Below are 26,662 nucleotides of genomic sequence, written 5' to 3' on the forward strand. Positions count from 1 at the left end.
TCCTTTCGATGTCGTTGAAATTTGCTTCATCTTTGACTGTGGTGTTAGGTCAGATCACGGACATGAACTCGTCGAACGGAGGGGCCACCTAAAGAGAAAAGAGATTTGCAGCTTGTTTATTAAGATTGCGTACATACCGACAACCGTTTTATATGCATTGGCGAAGGCATGATGGTTAAAAATGGACACAAAAGTTCAACACTTACTGGACCAATGGCAGCAACGAGGATTATTAACCTAGTATTAGAGTTTTTTCCTGTTTGTTTTTTGTAAAAAAAAAATTAATTGTTTTTGGTCAGCCAGTGAGATCAGAGTAGTGCTGGATAAGGGGACTCAGCGCTAATATATAGTAGTAGTGTATATAGTTATATATAGTATATGTAGTATGTAATAATAATAATTGAGTATGATAGCAATAAGAGCACAGGACACCCAGTCTTTAACCTGTTCTTGTCAGACTGCGCAGCAGCGTCCACAGCTTTGGGCGAGAATCCCTTTCAAGGTGTAAGATCCTGGTGTAGAAAGGTGATGCAGAAGTGTACCGAGTGTTCAACATACAATGCAAGGAGAATGCCTGCAAACACCAGCTGATTTTCAGGAATGGGTGGTAAGGCAGCATTGGTGATGTGCTACAGCTAAACGGGTGGCTGAATGCAGTAAGGAAAGGCTGGCTGTGGAAGGGCCTGAGGATTGAAGAGGCTGGGTTTTGGGTGGCAGCTGCTGGGTCGACCGCGTTTGCTAACAGCTTCACGTCGTCAAAAGCACAATGCGTCGAGCACTCAGTGGGCCTCACACGAGCTCTACAGCTGGAATACACACACCAGGTTAAAGGACATTACAATCATGTTTTATTTGGCTACAGCGAGGGCGGGTAGGCTTACGTTCACGTTGTCAACAAGGGGCCAGCCATTTTGGAGTTCCAGGGTGGCAACTTAACTAGGAAGGCCCGCGGAGACATTTTTTAGGTTTGATACTAAAGGTCGGGTTTGTTGTGTGCTGGGTAATGTTGCTGTGGTAGGGGGGGTCCATACTGCTCTATTAAAGTTATGTAAAGCAAAAATGCCTCTAATGTAGTCATTCATTATTTACTGAAAGGAGTGTGTGTGGGTTGTGTGTGTTGTGAGAGAGAGAGAGGAGGAGAGAGGAGGAGAGGAAAGAGAAGGGACGAGAAAGAAGGGAGAAGGAATGGTGAGATGAATCAGAAGGAAGTAACCTGATCTGGTACTGTACTGTCTGGTCTGGTTCTTACTAGTTCTATCAAGAAGGCATTTATACCCCAAAGATTTACAAACATAGTCAGGGAGAAACCTGAACGGAATATATCAGAGAAGTTTTATAGTGAAGGAGAGAGACATAAAGTCAATGGTAAGTCAGATTACGTGATTAATAATAGATGGTGTAAGAATATTACAACAAGATAACTTTAAATTATTAATAGAACTCTGATGAAGAGAAGAAACATAAATGAGGACAGGAAATGAAATGTAAGAAACAGAGTGATATTGAAAGAAATTGATAGTGTAGTTAATGGAGAGAGGCGAGTGTTGTGGGTCTCTGAAACCGAATAGCCAGTGGTTAGAAAAGGTAAATGATTAGGAAGGTTACTGTTTAAGATTAATAAGATAAGATAGAAAATGAAGAAAATTTTTAAAATATTAAGTGAATGTTCTATACGTGTGAGATTGAGAGTTTGGAAAAGAGAAGGATAGGAGAACTGGCAGAAATCATTAGGAATACGGGCAGCATTCATACCTCCCATTATTGGCTCACAGTTCAGATCAGAGTGGCAGTGCTCTGCTGTGTACCTCCGTGTTTTTTTGTGGTTAGCGTTTTTGTGTTAATGCGAGTGAGTTTACACAGATTCGTTAGTCCCTATTACTGTTGCTGATTATTTTGTTCTCCAGATAACCCATTTAAATTTTGCCTCGTAGTAAAATGTCCAGAAGATAAATGAGAACGAATGCATGATAGCATAGGTTTAATCATAAAAGTGGGTGTGTGTTGTTTGTCCAACCAACAGTCCAAAACTTGAAGTTTACTATCATAGAAGACTTAGAAAATAAATCAGCAAATATTCACATTTGTGAAACTGGAACCAGTTACTTTTTTTAAATAAAATAAATAATAATATAAAATGACTTAAATAATTAACTAATTATTAAAATTGCTGCTTAATAATTTTCTACCAATTGACAAATCATTGACTAATTGTTTCAGCTGTACTATTATGTACTCTTGTACTTGTAAATTGTCAGTTATTTGCCCCAGCAGTGCATCTGTCATTTGTAACAATTGATTTTGTATTGTTTGTTAAGTTAATGATAGAAATTTTACCACCAGCTATATATTTAGAAGGAGCAGCCAAAACGTCTCTAATTCATTTACTTACTTAATAATTTCTGTGGAAACGCAACCGTCCATCCCCCCATAGACGTCTGACTTAATAAATTGCCTTCATCATAAAAAGATAAGATTTAGATATTTGTAGGCAGTGGTGAAAGAATTATTAAGATCATTTACTTAAGTAACAGTAGATAAAAATACATAATAATAAGTAAAACTCCTGCAATCTTTCTTGAGTGAAAGTACACAAGTATTATCAGCAAAATGTACTCAAACTGTCAAAAGTAAAAGTACACAATATACAGCAGTATGTGAGGCCTTTCAGGCAGTTTAATAAGGATATTTTTTTTATTAATAATACCAGGACAATAACATGTAAGCAGCTTTTTACTGTTGTCGTTAGTCGATTGAAGCTAATTAAAATACATTATATATGTTGTATCATAGTTTAATCTCGGTTTTAAAGAAACTACTAGTTGTCAGATAAAAGCAGTGGAGTAAAAAGTACAATATTAACCACTGAAATAATGTTAGCAGAGAGCAAAATGAAACTCAAAAAAGAAAAACCTAATTGTTTTCTGCTTCCGACCCCCTGCAGATGTCTGATTCCAGGGTGTCCTCTGTCATCCAGGAGTGGGCGACCTCGTACCCGGGTCAGGCCCACACCCAGACCTTGAACCCTGCCACTTCCAATCACGCTGTGTCGACCAATCAGCTGGCTCAGATGGACATGATCCCGTACAGCCAGTCTCAGGGGCTGGTGAGAGTTGGCAGTGATGACAGAATGGCTGAGCAGATGATGGGGCTGTCCTACTTGCCGTACACCTCTTCCTGTCTCAGCAACACCTCGACCGCAGGGAGCACAAACCACCACCAGAGCCACGCCAACAATCAACAAGTGTGTGTTTGTGATATCGATTTTTAACTTTAAAAAGAAATTCCTTTTCATTTTTTACTTCCCTGCAACTTAAAAATATTTCTGTTTCCGACCTCCAGGACTTCTCCTCCTTCCTCCTGCCAACTCTGCGGGCCCCGGTAAACAAGAGGAGCATCAGCAAGGACAGTGCAGAGTACCGCATGCGACGTGAGAGGAACAACATTGCTGTCAGGAAGAGCCGGGACAAGGCCCGCAGAAGGATCCTGCTGACCCAGCAGAGGGCCCAGCACCTGCAGGAGGAAAACCAGAAGCTGCAGATGAGGATAGGGCAACTGACACAGGAGCTGGACACTCTCAAACACATCCTGTCACAGAGGCACCTGCATGGAGCTGAGGAGGGAGTAGCTGGGGAGTCTAGTATCTAGAACCACGTTTGTACCTGGTAATATCATCTAACTGTAGGCATCATATTCATTATTAGTGTCTAAGCAGTCCTCAAATGCCTCCTTGTTGATTCTTCAAATCTTCACCAAAAAGGCAACCATTTGTGAAAAAGTCACATGTAGAAGAAGTAGATTTGAAAATGGAGCAGTTTGTGTGGATTCAATGGCAGGTATAAGGCGTAGTTATAGTTTCATATTTTAAAATTGTGACAAGAGAAAACATAACACACTGGCGGGGCTGTAGCGACCACTGAGGACAGGATCATGTCTCCTGGAAATGTTGGGGGTCATGGCAGCCAGGGGGAGTTCATATTCTACCATTACTGCATTAAGCCCTGTAAACTGTTGCTATACCTGTTAAGCTCTCGCACAGCACATATTCATCTTACACAGATAATGGTGGTAGATTTAACACTCAAACACTTCACACAGAAGAAAGAAAAAGCAGCGTCTCCTTCCTAGCAGACAACTGTGGGATTTAGTTGGCTGACTGTCGCTAGCAGATTCTAAACCCTGTTTTAAGTAGGTTGTTTAATGTTTTTGGATGTTCCAGCCCGCAACAGATATTTTTCTGGCATAATCTGTAATAATTGAGTTAACCCCAATCCGTTTGAAAACAATGCAAAGTTTCTGCTCTTGTTAGTGTGCTAGTCAGCTAGACAACGTTTGCAGCTTACATGGGCTAATAAAAAGACACCACCATCCAAACTTTGAATGCATACATACAGTGTATCTCTACAGCCCCATATGTACACCCCAACACATGGAGAAGTTTGGCAGGCCCACTAGGCCTAGTTAAAGTTGCCGAGGGGGGGTTAGCGAATGGTCAGTGAAATTCCTGGCAGTGTGGATTAGGCTTTACATTTTTTTTTTTTACAGAAAATATACAGTTAACTGAATAAATAAAATGTTTTTTTTAAATCCAATAAATGAATAAAAATGAGAATGTTTTGGTATCTGTTCAGAACTTCCTGGGTGAGAGGAGAATTACTTCCTCAGTATTGCTGAAATTGTGGCTACAGCCCTGTACGCTGGAACTTAATGAAGCACCCAAACATTCTGAGAAAAAGGACGTTGAAGTATAAAGTAGGAAGACGTGAGATGGGTTTGAATGTAAATGTAAGCCATTGCATGTTCTAAACTTTCAGTGAGTGTGAATATCACAATTTTTAAAACAGCTACGTGAGATGGAGAAAAGGAGTTTAAGGAGAAGTTGGTATACAGAACAGTTATTTAACAAATCCAAAGATTAACTTTCCTAAAGGTTCCTGAAGACAACATCTTCACAATCAACAATCCTCTCAGACCCTTTAAAAAGAGGAGCCCGTTGTAAATTAGACTGATTTGTTATATGATTTGATTTAACAAACATTGCCTAATTATTTACCTGACACTTCTTGTCATCGTCAGAGATGCTTGTAAGTGTAGTTGCCCAACAAGGTTACACCACACCCTGTGGTTTGTAGGGGGGTTCAATGAAATCTAAGTGTCTCTCTCTGTATAATACTCTATCTTTTGTCACTAAACCAGCGTGGGATTACTTGAAATAATGCTGATATAAGATATGATTTTTAATGTTGTTGAATGTGTTTTATAATTTTATATTATTGCACTGTTAAAGCAAAACTTTGTAAAATATTTTCTCAAATAAACAAATAATTGCTTGTGCTTGGATAAAAACAGTTGTCTTTTATATCTGCCAATTTGAACATTCTGACAATCAACCCTAATTTAACATAAAAGATATCTTCCAAGAAGATTTAAATATTAAAGCAGCTTCAGTGCTTCCTTTACAGAAGCAGCTTTTGACTACAGTTCACTGCACCTTTAAACAACACATCTTTCTCACAGGAAACAGTGTGATATAACCCCAGTATCTACATTTAGGTGTCATTATTCTCATTCATTCTGCATCCTTCATCAGGGAACGTATCATGCACCTGCCACATTATTTACCATAAGTTGTCTACCCACAGAAACGGACGTCATGCCATGGACCGTTGTACACCAGCGGTTTCCCTTTGTGGGATGGGCAAGATTTCGACACAGCGGAGGACAGAGATGAGGAGCGTAGAGATAGTATCAGTGTTTTGGGCTGCCAGGGCCTTCCTGTGGCTGTGATGGTAGTGAAGGGACATGAAGATAGGAGACAAAAAGGAGGGGGTGGGGGCAACAAGCCAGACATTTTTATCTTTGCCCAAAACAATAGTTACAACATTCAATAAAATATTTTCAACACTGTTAGATAACCAAAAACAGTGTGGGATTCTGGTTCCCAAGATGGAGGATCATATGATTTATCATTCTTGTGTTCAAAAAAGAAAGCATTCATTCACTTTCTTTTCCATGTGTAGTTTATTTGTTGTGTTGGCAACAAAGAAGACCAAATGAGACAACATGAATACAGATGTTCACTTCTCTTTTATACAAATGTTACTTTTTACGCAATGAAAACATCCGTCACCGTTATAATTAATGACACAACACTTGCAAGTCAATTGGAAACATAAAAGCGAAATGATACTGACATCCGTTTTAGAGCTCATCACATCCATCACATCAGTATCTGTAATAGCACAAAGCTACAAACATAGAAAACACGAGCCTCTGCTTGTACGAAAAGACTGAAAGCTTGGACTTGAATCGAATATTAGAGGACCTCACATCTGTTGCATCAAAATGGATTCATTCTTACTGAATGAGATAGGACAAAACAATATACTTTAAAATCAGGTAAATGTTTGACATAAGCTAAGAGGAAATAGATATTGATTGATGGTGTCTTATGAGTGTGTGTTGTATGAATACGTGTATAGGACTGGGCAATACCAGGATTTTGTCAGCTTGTAAAATACATCAACAACTTAAATAATTGACTAATTTTAAACCCACAAAATGTGATTTAAGTCCATAATAATCTGTGGAATTGTACATATAAACATATCTTTTTCTCTCATTGTTCTTCCCCAGAGAAAATTCATATTGGTCATGATTGATATTTGTGCATGCGTATGTATGTACATGTAAATAAGTTTTTCTTTATTGTTTGTTACTTATAAAAGACAAAACCAATAAAATAGTAGCCATACAAAATGATAGGAATCTGTTCGGATTCCTTTGTATCCTGTTCTCATTCATATTAAATACAGTCTACGCTGACTTTGTCCTCTAAATGTGTTTAAACTTTGTGTCATTTTCTTAACAAACACTTCATTTACAAAAGGAGAGTGAAAGTGTAACACAGGCTACCTCCTGTCTGTCATGTATTGAGCAGCACATAATGACTTCTTGTGTGACCGTGTCTGTTGAAATGTCCCGCAGCGTTGTGTGGGGCAATCTGTGGTCCCAGGACTGCAACATCTCTGCAGAGAGATGAAGAAAGACAGTATTTCACCTAATCCTTACCAGGTTACTCAACAGCAGCAGACCATATGAACCCCACCACAACCTCACTGAAGCAGCTCCAATCATATAGCTGCTGTTAAGTAATGGCATTTTATTGCAGTAATAGAAACTGATTGAATATATCAACAAAGAAACAAAATAGGATTTAGTCCAAATATGGGAAACATAAACGTATTATTTCTATTGCAGCACTTCCGCCCTCCTCCAGTAAAACTCTGCGGTTAGATGTCTGCTTTCTTAGCTTTGGATTCCACAGTTTCAAAATATTTTCCATTGATGGTACTATAATCAATAACAAAGAAAGCAATAAAAGAAAGATAAAACACACTGTAATCATAAGGATCCAACTTTCTGATAGCAACCGATAACTGACCACAAATTATCTATAATATATACAGTATATAGATGTTATCTTGGCAGTTAGAGGCGAAGTGGCAGCCATCATGGCCGTGCTGTGTCAGTGGCACAAACACCCTCACTGTCACCATGTAAGGAGAATGACATGAAATACATGATTTAATGGGTTTCTGTTCAAATGGATGGCTGTATCACCGCTGTCAGAAGAATGAAGAGCACAGTCGTCCTCTATGATTGTGTGAAGGACTCTTAAAGGTTGGACACACATGTGTGTTGTCCAGTAGAGACAAAGCCTTCCACTACTGGCCGCTGCAACACCAGTGGAACAAACTGTATTAGTGCCATCAAGTGTAGTTTAGCAGACATTACCTAATGTTAAGATAAAACCGATGGTTAAAACAGTCGGGTGTATTAACTCGGAAACAGAGGAAGTAGGAACAGAATTAACATCTTGTTATTAAACTCTTTTCCCCCTGCTTTTCTTTCCAGGGTACCAGTAAAATAAGGATTAATACATAAAATAATTACTGAAAAATATAGTATATAAAACCTAAAATAGGATGCTTTTACAGGTTTGTCAAATCTTCCACCATTTTCCACCTATGAATAAGGTTGTAAATAGAGCAGAATTAGTAGTGATGGACCTGAGAAGTCAGCCTGTTGTTCATGATCAATAGAGTAAATGAAATGGACAATGACAGGGCATCTACAGTACTGCTGGAGTCTGCTGCTGTATGCCAGACGTTTAATACATATGACCGGAGACAAATGAGGGAACAGTGATGTTTTCCTGGCAGACAACATGTAACATTCCTCATCTATAACAGCAACATGTTAAGCAGTACGTATTCATGAGTAAAATCAAGTTAAGTGTATTAGACCTGTCCCTGGTGGTGGTCTGTGATTTATGGCTCCACCATGCGGCAGAGAGCTACATGTAGACCTTCTGCAGAGAGAGTAGCAAAAAGCAGATGTGTCACTCTGACAATCATTTTGTGTACTCTTTCTGCTGTCCATTATCATCACTGCTTGCTGTATATTCTTGGATAAAGTGTGCAATTTCAGTTTGTAGCAAATGTAGGTGTAAACAAAAATATCACCGCAAATAGTTCCTCTTTCTAAGCACATTTTACTTTACACACACACACACACACACACACACACACAGTGAGCTTATTGTAATTAACATGATAATAAATTAAAAAACTTGTTCCTAAGTTTAAAGTATAAACCATTCAGTAGGGGATGAAAAAAAATAAAAGATTAAAATTATGCAATGTCAACAACGTTGAATCTTCCTGTATGAAGCAGCAACACAAGCTTTCGTTGTTCTGATATTTTAGGTAGCCTAAAAGTTAAGTTATAAGTTTTATGGTTTTGGCCAATGTCATGCTTTCAACAAACAATAACTTTATACAATAATATAGGTCTACAATAACATAAATTAACAGAATGTATTGGAAACAGTCAGCAAATATACCTGAATTAAGAAAGGATGAATTTACTTTTTAATTTAATTTACTTTACATTTTAAAAACATTTTCTTCTATTTATGTTTCTTGACTTTTACAGTTTACTTACAGAGCTTTACTATATTTATTGTAATGCGCACATCTCTTGTATATACTCTGACTATGGAGTGATACACCACCTCATCACATACGATCTTCGACCGCAGTGAGACGAGGGGACGTCGCTCTGACGATCTTAGCCGACTCTTCCCGAAGTGTGCCGCCGCCGCCGGTGGAGAAGCTCGCCCCTATAAACAGGCTTCTCCCGATGCAGTTTTCCACCAGCTCTTTGTCCGCGACTGGCCGACTGACGACGCGTTTCCCTTTAAGATGATGTCGGACACACACATGCCTTATTTATTTATTTTCTGTAACGTCGGCAGGAAAACACTTGGACTAAATAACAACGTTAAAACCCAGCGGCGGTAGGCAGGCAGAGGAGTGGAGCATCCCCCGGCGGGCATCCTCTCAGGGTTTAGCTAGCTGTGCCCGGGGCTCACTGGACTCCGGTGTCCTTGCTGGTGTTAATGAGAGGCCACAACACTTCTCCGGGACAGACATGTCTTTTCACCTAACAGACAAAGCGGAGTGGCATCGAGGCGCAGAGGAGATACGGTGAATGCGGTGAAACTACTCTGTACTCCCCCTCCTCTCTCCCCCCGCAATGTTTTTGGATGTTTGACAACGACCGGTAGGATTCGGGCTCACCTTTAACAACATCTCTGCGGGGTAAGTGCCAGTATGCGTGAGGGGGTTTGAAGCCAGGCAGACGGTGTGATAGCAGCTGTGTGCTCTGCCAGCCTGGCCGGGGCAGGTGTGAGTGTTGTCAGCCTGGCCCAGCTGCTTTTACCCCCCCTTTTATACATTGTCATTTTATTGCCCTCACTGTGCTGCTCTCTCTTCCACAGAGGCCAGCCAGCCCCTGTGTGTTACATTCCCCACACGTCCCCTCTTTTCCCACTCTCGTGTACAGGCTCTTATGTAACCCTGTGGGATTCCTTTTTTTCCTTCTTCCTGGCCCTGTGCGAGGAAAACACAGCAGCACTGGCTGCTGGAGGAGCACCATGTGCACCGACAGAGGAGGCTGCTGAGGAAAGCACAGGCTGTTCACATTCCAGCCCTCAACTGGGAACACAGCCTGTAGTACAGAGAGCTGTGGAAACACCATCCTTTTACTGTTTCATGTCAGGTTCTTGTTTTATTTTTGTGAAGCCACATGAGTTCCTGCATGCATAGCCTTTTTGTTTGACTTTTACAGTTATTTATATCATTGTGCTGTCTCCCCATGTGCCCACAGGCTGCTGGCTGCTGTACTCTCGTTGTGTAACAACTTGGTGGTTTGATATGACCATAAAGCTTTGGTAGTGTACCGCTAATAGCAGTATTTAAAAAAAAAAAGGAATCAGTTGGTCTGAATTAGGGCTACAGCTACCAAGCATTTTCTTCATCGATTGGTAGTTTGCGTTCGGTGTATAAATGTCAGAAAGTAGTGACAAATGCCCAAGGTGATGTCATTCTGTTGTCCAAACAACAGTCCGAAACTGGAAGGTGTTCGGTTCACTGTCACGTAAAGCAAAGAAAAGCAGAACATCCTCCCATCTGAGAAGCTGAAACAAGGGAATGTTTGTGACTTTTGCTTGAAAAGAGATCTTAATAGTTGCTTATTGTTCAGTTGATCGACTATTAATTGGCCGATCACTTCAGCTCTCTTTCATCTAGTCTGAACTGGGTCTCATTTTCTACCAACTGAAGTGTGCTCGTATGGTTTCATAAACCTTGTACTAAATGTATTCTCACAGTTGCCGTACTTCAACAGAACTCTTCTGTGTCAGTTCGGTGTGGACGGACAGAATTAGATGATCTAAATAATCTGCTCTTGTGTGGTACATTACTCTTTAGTTCAGCAGGAATCTCTGCTCAGTTTGTGCTGTGAAAGGAGCCATTGTGAGTTTAAGATGAGACCTCTTGCTCTGGAACTGTCTCCTTAAAATATTTGCAACATGTGGTCCAGCAGACAATAACCTAACGGATAGTACATGTGCTGAACACACATGAGCATATATATATATATATACTGTAATGCCATAATGACAAGACTTTACTGATACCAATGCCACTATTGATTTTGCTTAACGGTCAGATTCTTCATTGATTCCTGGTGAAGTTTGGAAAAAAGTATGCATACACAAGTTATCAGCATCAATGCATCAATGTTTTATTGTTCGATTTTGTTATGAAAAAACGCATGATTGTGACTCAGGTGTTTAATTTGAAACCAGTTTAAACCGGTTCCCCACTCCCATCCCTAATTCCTGGAATTCAAGCCGCTGTTGTGTAGAAAGATGTTTCCACCCTTACCTGAAATGATCATTTTACAGACACTACCACTAGCATTGTTGTCCTCTCTCTTTGCGAAATGAAGCCACGCTCTGGACCGCTTCTTCCTTTCCGCCTTCTTCTTCTTGCAAGTTTGCAGCAGCGCAGAGGCATGAACCTGATGTCAGAAAAATATTGACATCCAGACAAGGAATTGATGAGCTCCATCGGTTCGGTTTGGAACCGGTTCTCAACTGGAACTGGTTCTGGATTCCCATCCCAAGCCATAATGTAATGAGAAACTCTATTCAGATGTCACAGCTGTTCAGTGGAGTCAGGCTTAGAATAAGTGTTATTACATTTGTTTAAGCATTTAGGCTTTCACTATATTTTATATTCTATTTAAAACACCTGCTTTAGTTGATCGTGTACACTCTTGACAATGGAAAGTCATGCTATTGAAATACATTTGAAACACAGTCAAAGAGAAAAGTGTCATCAGTACAATCTGCAGGCCTTTCTCACAGCAGACATTTTGACTTGTCATAGTAGGAAACAGCTGTTCCATATATACATTATTGATGGCCCTGTTCTATGCAAGTGACCCAGTGAGTCCCAGAAGGCACAGTACCAGGAATGTGGCCTGATGAATTATTCACACACATGTTTTCCTGCTGTGACAAGTGAAAATGTCTTCAGTGAATGTTTGTTGATGAGCCTGTTCCATCAGCCTGTCAGGAGTTTAAACTGTATGATAACACTGTGGGGTTCTTGTCATTCACAGAGCTCTCCCACGTCTCTCCCTGGGGACCAACGATCCCAACAACCTCCCCCCCACCTCCATCTTTAACCCCCCCACCACCCAATGATGACATCTCCAGACTCTCCCCCGCTGGTCTCCCCTTCCCCATGCCCTGCTCCCCCTCCGTCCCTCCCCTCCTCCCCCGTGCCTTCCTCCCCGGCCCCGTCCTCTCCCTCCTCCCCGCCACCCTCGCTGCCTCCCACGGGGGAGGTTATGGTTCTGGCTCTGGGCAGGAAGAAGCAGAGGGTGCTGATCGCCCTCTCCATCCTGCCCAACCTCTTCCTGGCCTTCCTGCTTTCTTCCGACCCCCTAATCACCCTCTCCCCGCCCCACCACTGCCACCTGCCGGGGCCCTTGCCATCGCCTGAGGTGCTGAACGCCTCCCTTCCCTGGGAGAAGGGGCAGCGGCCCGGGGACAGCGGGGGCCTGTCCCAGTGTAAGCAGTACGTCAACGGCAGCCAGTCGGCTGTGGCGGACTGCGACAGCGGCTGGGACTACAACGTCACGGAGGGGCTGAGGAACAACATTGTTACCGAGGTAACGCTCCGGCCTGGGATCCTCCTGAGCTCTCTAATTATGGTCCTGACATTGTTTTGGCTCTCTGTGGGAGGGCTGCCTTCTTTGTTTTTCTGTTTGCATTTAGAGTCTTAATATGCTGAAAGCTTGTTTTTTTATCCCCAGGATGTTGCTGCTGAGTCCAGAGACTTCTTTTTTGCAATGCCATGCTAAATTTAAATACAGCCTGCACATATTTATACCTATGAGTTGGACAAAAAGTCAGCTCATACAGTGTTTTTTTTAATGTCTCGTCCCATTTTTAACTTTAAAAGACCTTTTATGTTAGGTTACTGTTGACCAGTTCCCAAAGGATACAATGACCCAGGCAGCCCCTGGTTTCTGTTATTCAGCTTGTAGGGCCTTGGATGTTGCATCATGGACTTTATTTTGAAGTTTTGTTATGGTTGTGTGGGGCCAGGAGTTGTTGTGAAAACTCTTTCTTGTTGGTGCATTCAGGAAAATCTCCAACGTCAGAGGTTTTGGAGATCCCTGATTTCATTTTCCAATACAGACCTCCTGTTTGATGTAGATAATGAGTCTGCGTCGTACCTACGTTGGAGGTATTCATATGAGACTGACTGAGGTTAATCCCATTACAGGCTGATGCTGTTGTTCCATACACACCACTGCTAAACCACATAACTACTTAGAATTACACATGATTATATGAATTAAACAAACAAAGTTCTGTTTAGTTTTGGTACAGTGCTCCTACACTCACCCACTCATTTTCTCTGCTTTCCTTTTCCTCTTTTTGTTTCACTGGTAAGGTAGTTGTTTGGCGTTGGAACATCAGCATTATTTTGTTAAACTTTTGTCAAGATGTTCAAGCATTGTTAGACCTTAACTCCACCATGGTCGGGAGGAGGGTGGTGACGGCAGACAGCGTGACGCACATGAACCCATTCTGAAGTGGAACTGCACATTTAAAGCTTTTTCCACAGCAGTGTCTGTTTATAGGTCTTAGGGATTACTGCTACACATGGGGAAACGGTTGTGGCTCCAATTTCCTCAAGAAAACTACAAATGTGAACATGAAAAATATCTGTCTGTTATAAAGATAGAACTGCTGAATCTCCAACCGACCTGCAGTCGAGTTGCATGGTGGGTAATGTAGACTCAGGGTTTTGACAAGGACGATATCTCTGGGCTGGTGGCATCGATCTTACGTTTTTTTTTTAAACTTGTAAAACGCTGTACTCTTGAAAGGTGCTTATTAGACTTCCATTCAACCGTGAGAAGAGGGTTGTGACCTGTGCCAGGTTGGATGAGGCTCGGTGACTCATTCAGAAATGTGTGTTTTACCTACGTCACTGGAAGGGCCGAGAAAGAAAGATTTCAAAGGTGAGGCATGTCTGAAATGTCAGAGTTTCTTTAAATATGTCACTCTGGAAAAAACAATCCCTGCTCACAATCAGGTTACCACTGATACACGAATGGATACAAGATACAACAAAATATTATAATCAATAATTATGCTTTGGAATATGATTGGCAGCAAGCATTATACCTATGGGTTCCTCAGTAACTGTAACAAAGCAGGGAGTGGGAATTCATTTGCTTCCCTGCTCTGAGGATTTGTACCTCCTGGCCACAACTTTGCATCTCTAACCTTTTAACGGTAACATATGTTTTCCCTTGATCATTGTATTTGAGCAGTACACAGGCAGGTTAAAGATCAGCTACAGTGGAAGAGGGAATATTTTGTCGCTGTGACTGTTACCTTGCCTTTTTAAAAGGCACTGTGTCCGTCCCATAAAACACAGCAGGAATAGCAGCAGGTTTGAAAAAACAATTTTAGGTTTTCCTCTAATGCTCATAACTACACAATCAATGCTCTTAGAGGATCACACCCAAATGAGATCATTTACTCAGGTTGCCAGCAGTGCTTATTTTTCTCAGTGATATTTAAGATTTAAGTCTGATTCTCACATTTCTAGCTGCAGGAAAGAGCTACTTCAGGCTCCTATCAATGAAAGCAACCAGCAGCGGTGTTTCCTACATGTGTTTGAATTGTGATAACAAACAGCCAACGTGATAAATGCAGAAGGTAAATGCTGTGTTGGCACTTTAGTGTGTCTGTTAATTTGTACACTGCTTGTGGTGGGTTTGACATTTGGACTTGCATTATCAGTGCATGTAATAAAAAGACATGCGTTTCCTTTTTGAGAGCTGGATTTCATAGTAAAAGCACTGAATGGCTCTTGGTAGTGTCTTTAACAGAGCCTAGACAGCTGCTCAGTTCTCCACTCAGGCTGGTGGCTCTGTGGCCCGTGTGTCTGCTTTCATGTCTTTGCCCTCTGATGTGGGAACCACACCCAGCCCTCAAGTCCGTGGTATTAGGGCAGTTCGCCGGTAATCCACCCACGCCACTGCAGCGAGCTGAGGAGACATAAACGCTGCCAGGGGAAGCATTTAGCAAAAGCATGCTTGTTCTTCTAGACATAGAAGAGTAGCATGCTTCCAGTCTCCTCCACCCCTCGCCTTACATACTGACAGTGACACGGACAGACGGGGAGACATATTTGAGCTCTTAAGTCAGAGTTAGAGCAGAAAAGTATTTTTTTAGCTGTCATGATGATCTGTTCCTCCAGTGCTGCTTTGATTTGCTGAGCTGGCAGTCTGGTGAACAGGAAGCAGGAAGACCACTGATCAGCTACGCCTCCTCGCACTGATCAATAAATACTGTCACTTCATTAGAGGCAAACTCCATTTAACATCTCTGTGCTGTGGATCTATGGGCTGATGCTCAGACAATAACTGGCTTGTTACTTTTTCTTCCTGCCATCAGCACAAAAATGTCCATTATCTTAAATGATTTTTGTATGAATATAATAAAGTAGCTTGAACTGAATTCTAGGAACTGTATGTTTCAATAAATATAATAGTACCATATCTATTGACGCTGCTATGTAAAATGTATATATATATATATATTCATGTCATAATCAAATTATTTGGAGTCAGAAAGGTGAAAAGGGGAAATGGGTTTAGGTTTCAGTCCTTTCCAAAGACACATACCTGATTGGTGCCTGAGCTGCTTTCTCTAAACCAGTCTGGGGAGTCTACAGACTGGTTTGTGTGCATTCTCCCTCCTCCCGTTGTCCAAAGCATTCCACCCGTATGAGCACTATGGGTTGCTATGCTGCCCTTTACCCGACTAGCGTACACTGTTATGACTCTATGCCTCAGCAACAGGACAGCTGATATTATGTGACAGGCTTTTATGTTTCTGTGCACGGGCTCCAATTATGCAAGGCCTTTTTTATCACCGGCCCTCTGCTCTCGCTCTCCCTCTCTAGATCATTAAAATCATTTTGCTTTCAGCGGGCCGGCAGACATTAGCCGAGCTCAGCTGTTAATGCAAATCAGTGGGTCGGCTTAATGTGATTAAAACTCAGATCTGAGAGTAGATATGTGTTTTGTTTTTCTAACAGTTGTGCTGACTTTCTATGTGGATGCACTATAATGTACAGCCACACGGCCGTTTGTTTAGAAAATGCATTTGGTGTAAAACTACTATTACTGCTACTGCTGCTAGTACTATTAATAAAAACAGTAATACACCCACTTTCTCCTGAGTGTCATGACCGCATACACAGTAATATTATGAGGCTGCATCTTCCTGTGTTTGTATTATGAGTCTAATGGAAAGCGCGTCATTCTCTCCTGTGATCTCCTTTATAATCGGGGTCCGGTTACACCCGGGACACAATTATTTATCAATGAGCAGAAATCATTCACATGGGAATGACACCAAACAGTGAAAGCAGTGTTAAACATCCAAGAAGGACCAGACACGGATTTTCTTGAACTATTCCTGAGAAGTGTAGTATAAATCAAATTTCAGTGCTACTTCTGTACATTTTATTTTCTATTATAGTTTGTACCCACAGTCAACAGTCATCACACAATTATGGGCTGCCTTTTGAATCAAAGTAATTAATTCATCAAGTAATTTAATTTGCCAAAAGCATATTTCTCCATGACTAACTCAACAGTCAGTGTGAATGCTCAGTGAGCTGATTTATACAGTTTGGCTCAGGGCTTTAAAACATGCAGATAGGAAGGAAACCTATTGCAAACTCAGTGCAAAGCTCTCTTTTGTCAGCAGAGAGCTTCCACTTGTCTGTTTGTTGTCCTCAAAACGAGACACACCTGAAGTAAGTTGGGTGTCTGCTTTCCACTTTCATCTCTGTTTGTTTACTGACTGAGTTTACTGACAATTAACCAGTTTACATAGAGTTAGTTAGCTAGTCAGTCATCTTTTTGGCCAATATCAAACTGAGCTACAAAACAAGGGTATAAAGGAAAAGTCTAGACATTACATAAAAGCATCTTTAGTAAAGTATGTGAAACTTGTTGCTAGTGATGTAAACTGTGATACTGATTCTGGATAACTTGTCCCAACGCCTTTGGAATTGTAATTGAATTGTACTGTGTTGATCTCTATTTTGACTAAAAATGAATCACAGAATGTTTGTTTATGTCATTTATTGAGAAAAAAAGTCAAACAGCTACCGGGTTACACTTTCTCAAACATTATGATTTGCTGTTTTTCTGTGTTTTCTATAGTTGTAATTGACAATTCTTTATATTTTTTTTTTACATTTTCGGGTTTTGGACCTCACCTTGTAGTCGTTTCTTTTCTCACATATTGATAAAATAAGAAAGGATGAATAATTGGCACAAGAAATAATCTGAGTCCTAACAGGTCATTTGTGTAGGCACTCGGGGTGGAGAACTTACTTTATACGTTATGGTTGGTTAGTATATTAATGAAACATTCCAAACAACTCTTGCAGTGCATTGATGTCTACTTGATGACTGCCTGACATGTGTGTTGCTGTACTGACCTGAACAGACCAAAACTGACAGACCCCCCCCTCCTTGTGTCTCTGCTGTTTAGTGGGATCTGGTGTGTGGTCAGTACTGGCTGGTCCCAGTGGAGGAGGTGTGTTTCATCCTGGGCGTCCTGACTGGGTGTCTTGGCCTGGGCTATGCCGCTGACAGGTAATACACACACACACACACACACCCACACCAGCAACCACCAGCGGCACTCGGGCGACAAAGCCACAAACCGACAAACACACACACTCCTGTGTGTACTGGCAGTGGTTAAGACAGTTGCCTGCAGAAAAGAAGCTAATAGGTTACTGTGTCAAAACTGTGTTTTGTTGTCATGGCAAGTATGTGTTAACAACGCCACATGCGCACACACACAGACACAATGCATGCACTACGCACTACAAACGCACACACAACACACACACACACACACACAAGTTTACATGTTCCAATACAACTCAGTCCATCTGTCTGCAGACGTCTGTGCTGTTAAATCACTTTGTTCCTCATTCTTCAGTCTGTCTCTTGTGTCTGCTGACTTTGCAGTTTCACTACCCGACAAGCTCACATACAACACACACACACACACACACAAAGTAGGCCAGATGTTAATGTTCAGATAAAATTAGCTATAGATTTACTATGCCTGCCGGTGGTTCCTCTATCAGTCAGTAGATGGTGGCCTTCAGTCGAAGGGAGGGGAGATGTAGTGTCAAGCGGCCCAATTGCATTTTCATAGTATCACAGTCAGAAATAATTTAGAGCAAAAAAAGCTGTTGTTTGCTGCAGATAAACTAAGTGCTACACATAAGCAGTGCATGGCATAAAAGTTACATTTGCGAGCGTTATTTAGCTAGATCTTAGAACCTCACGCAGTCTGCATTAGGCACACCCCGAGCTCCTCAGATAACTGACGTAATGGATCCAGCCTGTGTCTGCTGTGTTATCGCATTGAAAATCACACAGGGGAGCCTGCAGTTTTGGAGGAATCGTGAGGGAGATGATGCAAATTTAATCAGCTAACAGCCTCCATTCATTTGCTGACCAATTGAGCATAGCATCTGTTTGTAAAGACTAGTGAATTAATGTTGGCTCCTGGGAACGTGAACAGCACTAATCTGCAGGTTGGAAACAAAGCTGCTGCACACGCATGCAGCTGAAAAACTCAAAACTATCACATTTAGTGATCAATTTGAGCCTCGGACTTGAGCTGCATTAAAGGAAGATATTGATAATACATTAAGGTAGTATTATATTTAAATAGGCTGTCTCTGGAATTCATCTTAAAATGAACAGTTTATATTTTTCATTTGTCATTTTATCTGAATTATATAATTACACAAAATTAGGACTGATAGCAACATTAATGGTCCATAATAGTGTAAAAGTGCAGTGTTCACACTGTTGTTTTCCATTGTAACTCTAACACTTATATTCACAGTAGACCAGTGTCCTATTTTCTGTTCTCAACCGCTTGCTGTTAATATTTAAGCATGTGAAGTGTTCTTGCTCTGGCATGATAAGCACTTCCATTGTATATGGTTCCTGGTGTACATGTTCATGTTTTTTTGCTCATATCTTGATAAATAAATAATAAATAATCTTAATTTCTTTTTTTAAATGATAAAAATGAATCTAGCTGGAACTATCAATAAGTTATAGTGGTTCTTCTAAAAACTCTTGTGTGATGATAATAATACAGGTGTACTGATCTATTGGTCGGGTTGTTTTCAGCACATATCTCTGTTTCCCTGCAGGCTGGGCAGGTCCAAGACTCTGCTGACCTCTCTGACCCTGTCGGTGGTGTTTGGGGTGCTGGTGTGCGTCTCCCCGTACCCCTCCATCTTCATCGTCATGCGTTTCTGTTTGGCGGCAGCTAGTGCAGGAGTCTACCTCACTCTGTACATCACTCGTGAGTGTTTCAACATCAACCAAGGCTAAGAGTCTTCAGTCATGTTAGCACCTCTGTACCTATGCACAGCATTGATTTGAGCTAAATGCTAATGTCAGCATGCTAACATACTCAGAGTGATGCTGACATGATGGTGTTTAGCAGGTGTAACATGTTCACCATCTTAGTGTAACAACATTAATTAATTGGCACAAAACACAATGTACAGAGGCTGATGGGAATGTCATTAGTTTAGCAGTTATTTAGTCATAAACCATATAACTGGAAACATTTAAATTTTGATTTGATGATGGTGCTGGATAAAAAAGAGTTGGAGCTACAGGAAAAGTCAGGAGACCACCAAAGTCAGCCCTTGAATGTCTGTACAAAATGGCCCGGCAATCTCTGTCTAATACTCATAGTTATTTCAGTCTGGACCAGAGTGGTTGACTGAAAGACCGACCATATATAGAGCTGTGCTGCTAGCTCGGCTAAAAATACTGCCTGCTACATCAAACAGACATACTCCATGAATAATACCAGAAATGAATTTCATAGTTGATGACTGATATTTTCCTTTTAAAGAAGCATAAAATGAATCAAATTTTCTCTCTTTCTGCTTCTTTATGGATCCATTACAATGGACCTGCTGATGCTGTGATTGTCTGTCAGGTCTGGAGCTGTGTGAACCATCTCTGAGGCTGGTGGGGACCATGCTGGCCGGGCTGATGACTGTTGCTGGCGAGCTGCTGTTGCTGGCCGTCGCCCTGGGCTGCCAGTCCTGGAGGGGCCTGCTGGGAGCCGGTGCCGCCCCGCTAACGCTCTTCCTCAGTTACGGGTATGTGTGTGTATTTGTTAGTTCGCTTTTAGTTTAATTTTCAGTTTTTGTATTTTTATTCACATTTTTAGGACTTAGATTGGTTTTATGTGTACAGGCACAAGTGTGCACATGTGTTTATTTTTATGGGAAACTTCAGGCACAAGAGAATAAAGGAACCTGACAGTCTTTTGATAAAGTGTCTTGATGCCAACTGACTTTCTGAAAGCTTTGTTGGATCGTATTGATCTCAATCCCCTTGTCACACTGAGCCTTTTAGCTCATGTCAGAATGCATTAGGGGTACTTTGTTTAAGGTCCCCGGTCTCTCTACGACCTCTGTTACAAGATAAGCCTTCATTGCAGTTTCAAAACCAAATTAACAGAGATTAACAGATGATTACTGGCAATGATTTGCAGGTTTTAATAAGAATGGAAGAAAAGCTGGATTAAGAAATAAAGAATTCTGCCACTTTGCAATCCACATTGGTTATTTTCCATGCTGAAGGAGCAAAATCTGGGTTACAGCAATAGAATCGATGGATAAAGATCTGCAAAGATCAAAGATTAAGCCAAACGGTTCTGTCTTTGCTCTCCTGCAGCATTCCTGGGGTATTTCCAGAGTCTCCTCGCTGGCTCCTTCTGTCAGAGAGATCTGCAGATATGAACTCCTTCAGTGAGAGAAGAAACTCCAACAGAGATGTGAGGGACGACGAGAGCTTCACAGGTGTGTTTGCAGAGATGGGTTTCGATTCCTATTATCTCCCTCTGAATGGGCATTAAGTTTATGAAGGCTGCATTATTTATGGGTTATTTATAACAGTGCATTTCAAATTAAGGGTAGCTATCGCACACCACTACTGAGAGCAGGTAATGGTGCTCAATTATAAATTATGATTTATTGAAAACACATGGTTCCTGCATAAAAAATTATTTATAATAGAGTATAATGAACTGCAGCTACAAAATCAGAGCTGGATATTTACTGGGCCTTGCAGCAGTTCATATGTTGTTTTCTATGTATGTTCATATGCTTTACTTCCTGGCCATAGATCTCACTACTGTATGTGTAAAAAATAATGATAATAATTGCAAAATCCACCATTTTTTTCCTTTTCTTCTGACATTATTGAAACCCAACATGTAATAGTAATCGGTTTGGAAACCTTTCCCTTTACCACAAAGTGTACTTGCACACAAGTTAATAAAATACAGACAGGACCAAAAAACATTGTTCTTACACCAAATAAGTAAAAATATTTGATGTTTTATAAGCTATATGGCTATGATACACATAGATGCTATGTATGTTGTTTGCCAAAATATCATTCACAGACGAAAGGAATCAACATGACCTTATCCTACATAGTGATTCCAACAAGAGAAAATCAAGACTTATTTTGGAATTCAATCATAGAAACAGAAAATATTAACAGTCATTGTATTTAGTCATGTTTTACAGCTGCGGCCCTCCAAACACGACTAATGTGGCATTTTCTGTTGTGGACTGGGTTAGGGAAAATCATGTTTATAAGAAAATTCTCATGAAATTGGGTTATGTGATAAGTGTGCTTTTTGAGCTGTTAAAGGGGGGCCAGAACAGTAGGGTTAAGAAAAGTTTAATCCGAGCCATTATTTACTAAAGTTGGATTCGGATGACTTAAAATTAAAAGTGATCTTCACAAATGTCGACTCTACACCTTTGCTTCTACGTTTTGACTGACATTCAATGTTGAGTGTTCATGTTGCAGTAAGCAATTCATATATAAACACTTTTTTTATGGTGTGTTTATCAATGTCAACAGTTATGTGTTGTCCTCTTCACTTTGCCCTACCCTCGGGCTGGGCTGTGACAAAACTAAATATTTATTTAACAAAACAGAAGTTAAACAATCCCGGACGAGCCCCCACTTTGTCGCAGCCCGGCTTGAGGGTAGGACAAAGAGTAGAAGACAACACATGAGTTAAACTAAATATTTAATTAACAAAACACAAGTTAAACAATGATAATATGAAGTATGTCAATCAGTACATCACTAGTGTCTGGCGTGTTTGTGAGTGGACACAAGAAAATTCTAACCCAAACAACAAACCATATGCTCAGGGAAGAGAAACTGACCGACTCCTCCAGCCTATATAGCTGAGGAGCAGCAGGTGCTAATTGGTGATGCACTTCCTGCGTCTCTCCTAAAAGGGAAAGACCAAGCCCAAACAGGAAGTCAAGAAGACTGTCACTTTACACACAAACAGATCCTTGCAGTTTGTTATGAAATATTTATTAACTCTTTATACACATGAACATGTCATTCACAGGGGGGTTTAAAACTCATGCAGACATACAGCTTGAAGGTCCGTTCTTGACCTTGAAATATTAGATTTACAAAGAAAATGTGATTTAACTCCACTGTCCACTTACTACATTTCTCACATGGATTTCAGCAGCATCTCATTGCCTTCATCAGAGGATGAATTTGTATTGTGTATGTATTACTGTATACAAATATAATTGATAGATATTATATAAAATCATTCACATTTCTGATTACATTATATTGTCAATATCTTATTTACTGTTAGTAATACTTCACAGGAGGAGGAACATTAACAAATAGATAAATAAACAACAACATCTGCTACATTGAGAGGTTAACATTAAGTGTTACAGTAGAATCTATTTGTATTAGGCCTGTTACAGCTACAGTATTCTAAGTGGTTAATAAACAACCTCTATTTGCCCAATAGGAATTGTAACAACATTGATTTAACGTCCCGTCTCTTTTTAGATAAAACAAATGACAGTGAGCTATTGATTAGAAGAGAAACCAGGTCAGGTCATGTGTTGTTGAGCTGTGAATTAAAAAGAGAGCCTGTTTTGTCCTTGTTTGCTTGCTGCAGAGCTGGATTCAGAGCCGTCCCCCTCCTCACGCCCCCACCTGTCCTTCCCTGAGCTCTTCCACAGCAGGAACATCTGGAAGAACATGTGTGTTCTCGGCTTCACCTCGTAAGTCATCCCACACTCTTGACATTAATTTAACAACGCAGCAACTTTGAGTGCCTGGGACTTTATTTACAGACCTGGTTGCTGCTGTGGTCTCATATTTCGTCATGACTCTTCCACTCTGAACCACTTTTCTATTTAAAACGACTGCTTACTCTCTGTTTTCTCTGTCCTTCCTCTCTCAGATTCATCTCTCACGGCATTAGTCACTGTTACAGCTCTTTCCGAGGTGACGTCAGAGGCACGGCCCCCAGCTTCTATTGGACGTACCTGCTGTCTGTGTGTGCAGGGGGCGGTGCCTGGCTGTTGCTCTGGGCGACCGTAGACAGGTGCGGTCGCCGTGGCATCCTGCTCCTCGCCATGACGATGACGGGGCTGGCCTCTTTGATCCTCCTGGGACTCATGGAGTGTAAGTGGGCTTTAGGAGTAGGATATTTGTGTTCTCAAGTAAATCTAGAGTCAGATAAAGAAAGCTATTAATAGACTTTGCCAACAAGGTGCGCACAGTCCCCCTTCACCTCCCCGTAAGTCACCCCCTGTTGTTGTAAAACCATTATGTGAGGCTTGTATTAGGATTAAAGGCCTTGCCTTCTCAAATCCTAACTGGAATGAAGGTAAAAGTTAGTTTATTTGATTTTAAGCTCAGATTTGTGGTCAGATTATCTACACACCACTGACTTCATGTTGTGCTTCATGCATTATGAAAAGCAAACCTGCAAGCTTTGTGCATGGAAAAATACGTCCTCTGTGCCTTTGTCATTCCACAGCGTGGTGTGGAAACACACTCACTGTTGCCTCAGTCTCGGTCTCCCCCTTGTGCCTGAAAATGAGTATGACACTCAGTTTATGTAGGACACTGCAGTGGCAACAAAGTCAAAGCTGTGTCAGGTGCTGTGCTTTAATCATGCATCAAAGGCTGAGGGGGCAGTAGCACTGACCTCTGAGAGGCTACTCACCGCTGTCTGTGTCTACTGTTCATGAAAGAAGTCTGGTAAAGTTTTAGGGAAAAGATTAGGTGGGTTGACTCAGTGTTCTGAATTGGAAATAGTTCTAATCAATAGGAAATCATAATATACCATCAGAAATGCTGCACCTCATCAAGGTAATCCATAATAACTGAGTTTTGTCCTCCGTCTCCACCTTAGATCTCAGTGAGACGGCCATCACAATTTTTTCAGTGCTGGGTCTCTTCTCATCCCAGGCCACCGCCTCCCTCTGCATCCTCTTCACTGCAGAGATCATGCCCACCATCATCAGGTAACACATACACACAACAGCTCTGCAGTCGAAAAAGGGATTAAAAAGCTGAAAGCAGTCTCTCTCCCATCTACTTTAGTGAAAATATACTAAGATTAGAATATGTTAATAATTGCTTCTGTCAAAAAGAGCCGGCTCAGCCCATAAGTGCTGCCAAAAGGAACTGGGATGTGAAAAATGCAGTAAATCGTGAGGGAGGAGATAGGACATTTCCATCGATATCTATAAGTAATGAAGAGACATTTTCTGACATCTAAAAAAATCCTCATTAACTGGGATCACTCTTAAAATAAAATGACAGCTTAGCTTATCTTCTTTTGGAAATTAAGGAATAAAGTGCTTTAAGATGAGGGAAGTTCAGGTCATTTATAGTGCTGTGTATGAGCTCATAAATGTTTTTATACTGAAAGGAATAGTTTGAAATATGTGTATGTGCTTTCCTGTCGAGAATTTAATGAGAAAAGATAATATTCATAGGTATGTTTTCATTAATGTATAATCACCTGATCTCCAGGGGCAGTGGTGTGGGCGCAGTGCTCGCCCTGGGCTGCGTGGGCCGCCTCAGCTCCCCGCTCATGGACTTGAGGAACCACTATGGTTACTTCCTGCACCACGTGGTCTACTCCTCTCTGGCCCTGCTGGCCGTGCTGTCCATCCTGCTGCTGCCCGAGAGCAAGAGGAAGCCGCTGCCCCAGACGCTGGCTGACGGGGAGCAGTACAGACGCCCCCCGCTGGGCAGGAGGAGGAGGGACAATGTGCCGCTGCTGGCCACGCCCAACCCAGAGACCTAAAGGACTCCTGAAAGAGTGGACTGTGCTGAAATCATTCACTTTGCAGCCAGAACATTCACATAGATCATGTTCATGCAGCGGAGGAGAAAGCAATATAGAGACTTGATCAGACACTCTAAGCTTCCTAACATATCATCCTCTAGTCATTCCAAACGCAGGCGGTTGGGTTGAGTTCCCTTTATTCCTGCCATTCAGATGTGTGTAGATCTGACACACAGCGTTCACGCACACATGTAGGGAAGTCTTCATCTTTCATACCATCTCTTCCTGACCAGACCGGGGGGGTCATTCCCCTCCCCCACCATGTGACACACCAGCATACACTGCTGCACGCAGTCCTCCAGTGTGTCTGTCGTAGAGATGTTAGCTGCTTACTACTGACACTCCAGACCAGACGTGGCGTCAGAGAGTAGTCGCAAATTATTCCTAGCATTTGTCTTAACCTGCATAGAATCGTGTTTGCTGTGTACGACAACACAATAAGTGCTCGGAGGTGTGCAAAATCAAAGCAAGGTCAGTTTTGTATACTTTCCTGTGACACTTGTGGTAAAAGTCTCCCATCTGGCACTCCAAACAGGGACGGAGCAGAGTTCTCGGACATATGTTGCATATGTTGTAAGACTCCATAGAGTTGTAGGTGTTAAATGCCTTGTAAATACTCTAGACTTAGTTTCTTTAACTTCTTGGGGCATCTGAGTTTTGTTACAGTAAACCCCGTGGCTGGAAACTGTACAGTACACTATGCAGTGGAGAAGAGCACTTTGAAACATTCTTTTTAAAGGTGATTGTGGTTAATTTGACCAGAGTCTTCAAATTTAAGGGACAGTTTTATGAACGTAAATCAACCATTATCAAGATTGGGATCAAAACAAAACAAAAAGAGGCCTTGAAAACAGAAAGGTGTTCATGTTCAAACTGTGTAAATCCAGTTAATGAATCTGGCCTGGAGCCAGCAATATTTATGTCTTATTTATGTTGTTATTAAGCATAATCAGTAAATTATCCAGAGGCCTATTATTTTTAAATATTAAGCTACATATTGTTAAATTGGGTTGGCATGGAATGAACTTTCCATTTTCTGATGTCTCTGATCAAATAACAGTGAAGCTGTTAACTGTCACAACATTCCTGCATGTTTGGAAGCACTGAAGGGCTTGTTTTTTCTGTATTTCCTCAGAAGCTTATAGTATCTCAATACCTCTCTAGATGACCAGTCTCAGCTGTAAAAGAATAGACGGGTACAAACAAACTACAGTAGAAGTTATATAACCAGGCACATGTTTTTTTTGGTCAATGACTTAACTGTAGAAGTTTTGAAAGTGGTCATCTGTTATTTTGCCTGAATGTGTATTGATGCTGGAAAAAGGGCCCGATGATTAGGCTCCATGAGGTTTGAAAGGGAGCTGAAGAGGGCCCTGGAGCTCCAAATTAACCCCCCCCCCCCCC

General features: G+C 41.3%; 2 protein-coding genes across 3 annotated transcripts in view; both read left to right on the top strand.

The window, feature by feature from the left end:
* The window catches only part of LOC118324290 (myosin-7-like), a 165,683-nt gene that overhangs the window by 107,912 nt on the left and 31,109 nt on the right, over nucleotides 1–26,662 (top strand).
* slc22a17 (solute carrier family 22 member 17) lies at nucleotides 9,107–26,656 on the top strand. Of its 2 annotated transcripts, XM_035655368.1 has the most exons (10): nucleotides 9,107–9,665; nucleotides 12,037–12,591; nucleotides 17,522–17,625; nucleotides 19,221–19,375; nucleotides 20,027–20,192; nucleotides 20,773–20,897; nucleotides 23,066–23,171; nucleotides 23,354–23,577; nucleotides 24,314–24,425; nucleotides 24,940–25,216. In XM_035655368.1, exons 2-10 carry the CDS (start codon nucleotides 12,118–12,120, stop codon nucleotides 25,214–25,216), a joined length of 1,743 nt encoding a protein of 580 aa, XP_035511261.1. In that variant the 5' UTR covers nucleotides 9,107–9,665; nucleotides 12,037–12,117. The 2 variants fall into 2 exon arrangements, with proteins under 2 accessions (XP_035511261.1, XP_035511269.1); XM_035655376.1 differs by lacking the exon at nucleotides 9,107–9,665 and having other exon boundaries at nucleotides 12,118–12,591; nucleotides 24,940–26,656.

Source organism: Morone saxatilis, unplaced genomic scaffold (assembly GCF_004916995.1).
Source record: "Morone saxatilis isolate NCDOM2014 unplaced genomic scaffold, NCSU_SB_2.0 Contig0, whole genome shotgun sequence".
In the NCBI taxonomy this organism is placed as follows: Eukaryota; Metazoa; Chordata; class Actinopteri; family Moronidae; genus Morone; species Morone saxatilis.

Bases quoted from the DNA above. Each gene is read 5' to 3' on its own strand.
- slc22a17 (XM_035655368.1), top strand. From the start codon at position 12,118: ATGATGACATCTCCAGACTCTCCCCCGCTGGTCTCCCCTTCCCCATGC. The intron at 20,193-20,772 runs GTATGTGTGTGT...GCTCTCCTGCAG, and splicing joins ACGCTCTTCCTCAGTTACGG to CATTCCTGGGGTATTTCCAG. The intron at 23,172-23,353 runs GTAAGTCATCCC...TTCCTCTCTCAG, and splicing joins TGTGTTCTCGGCTTCACCTC to ATTCATCTCTCACGGCATTA.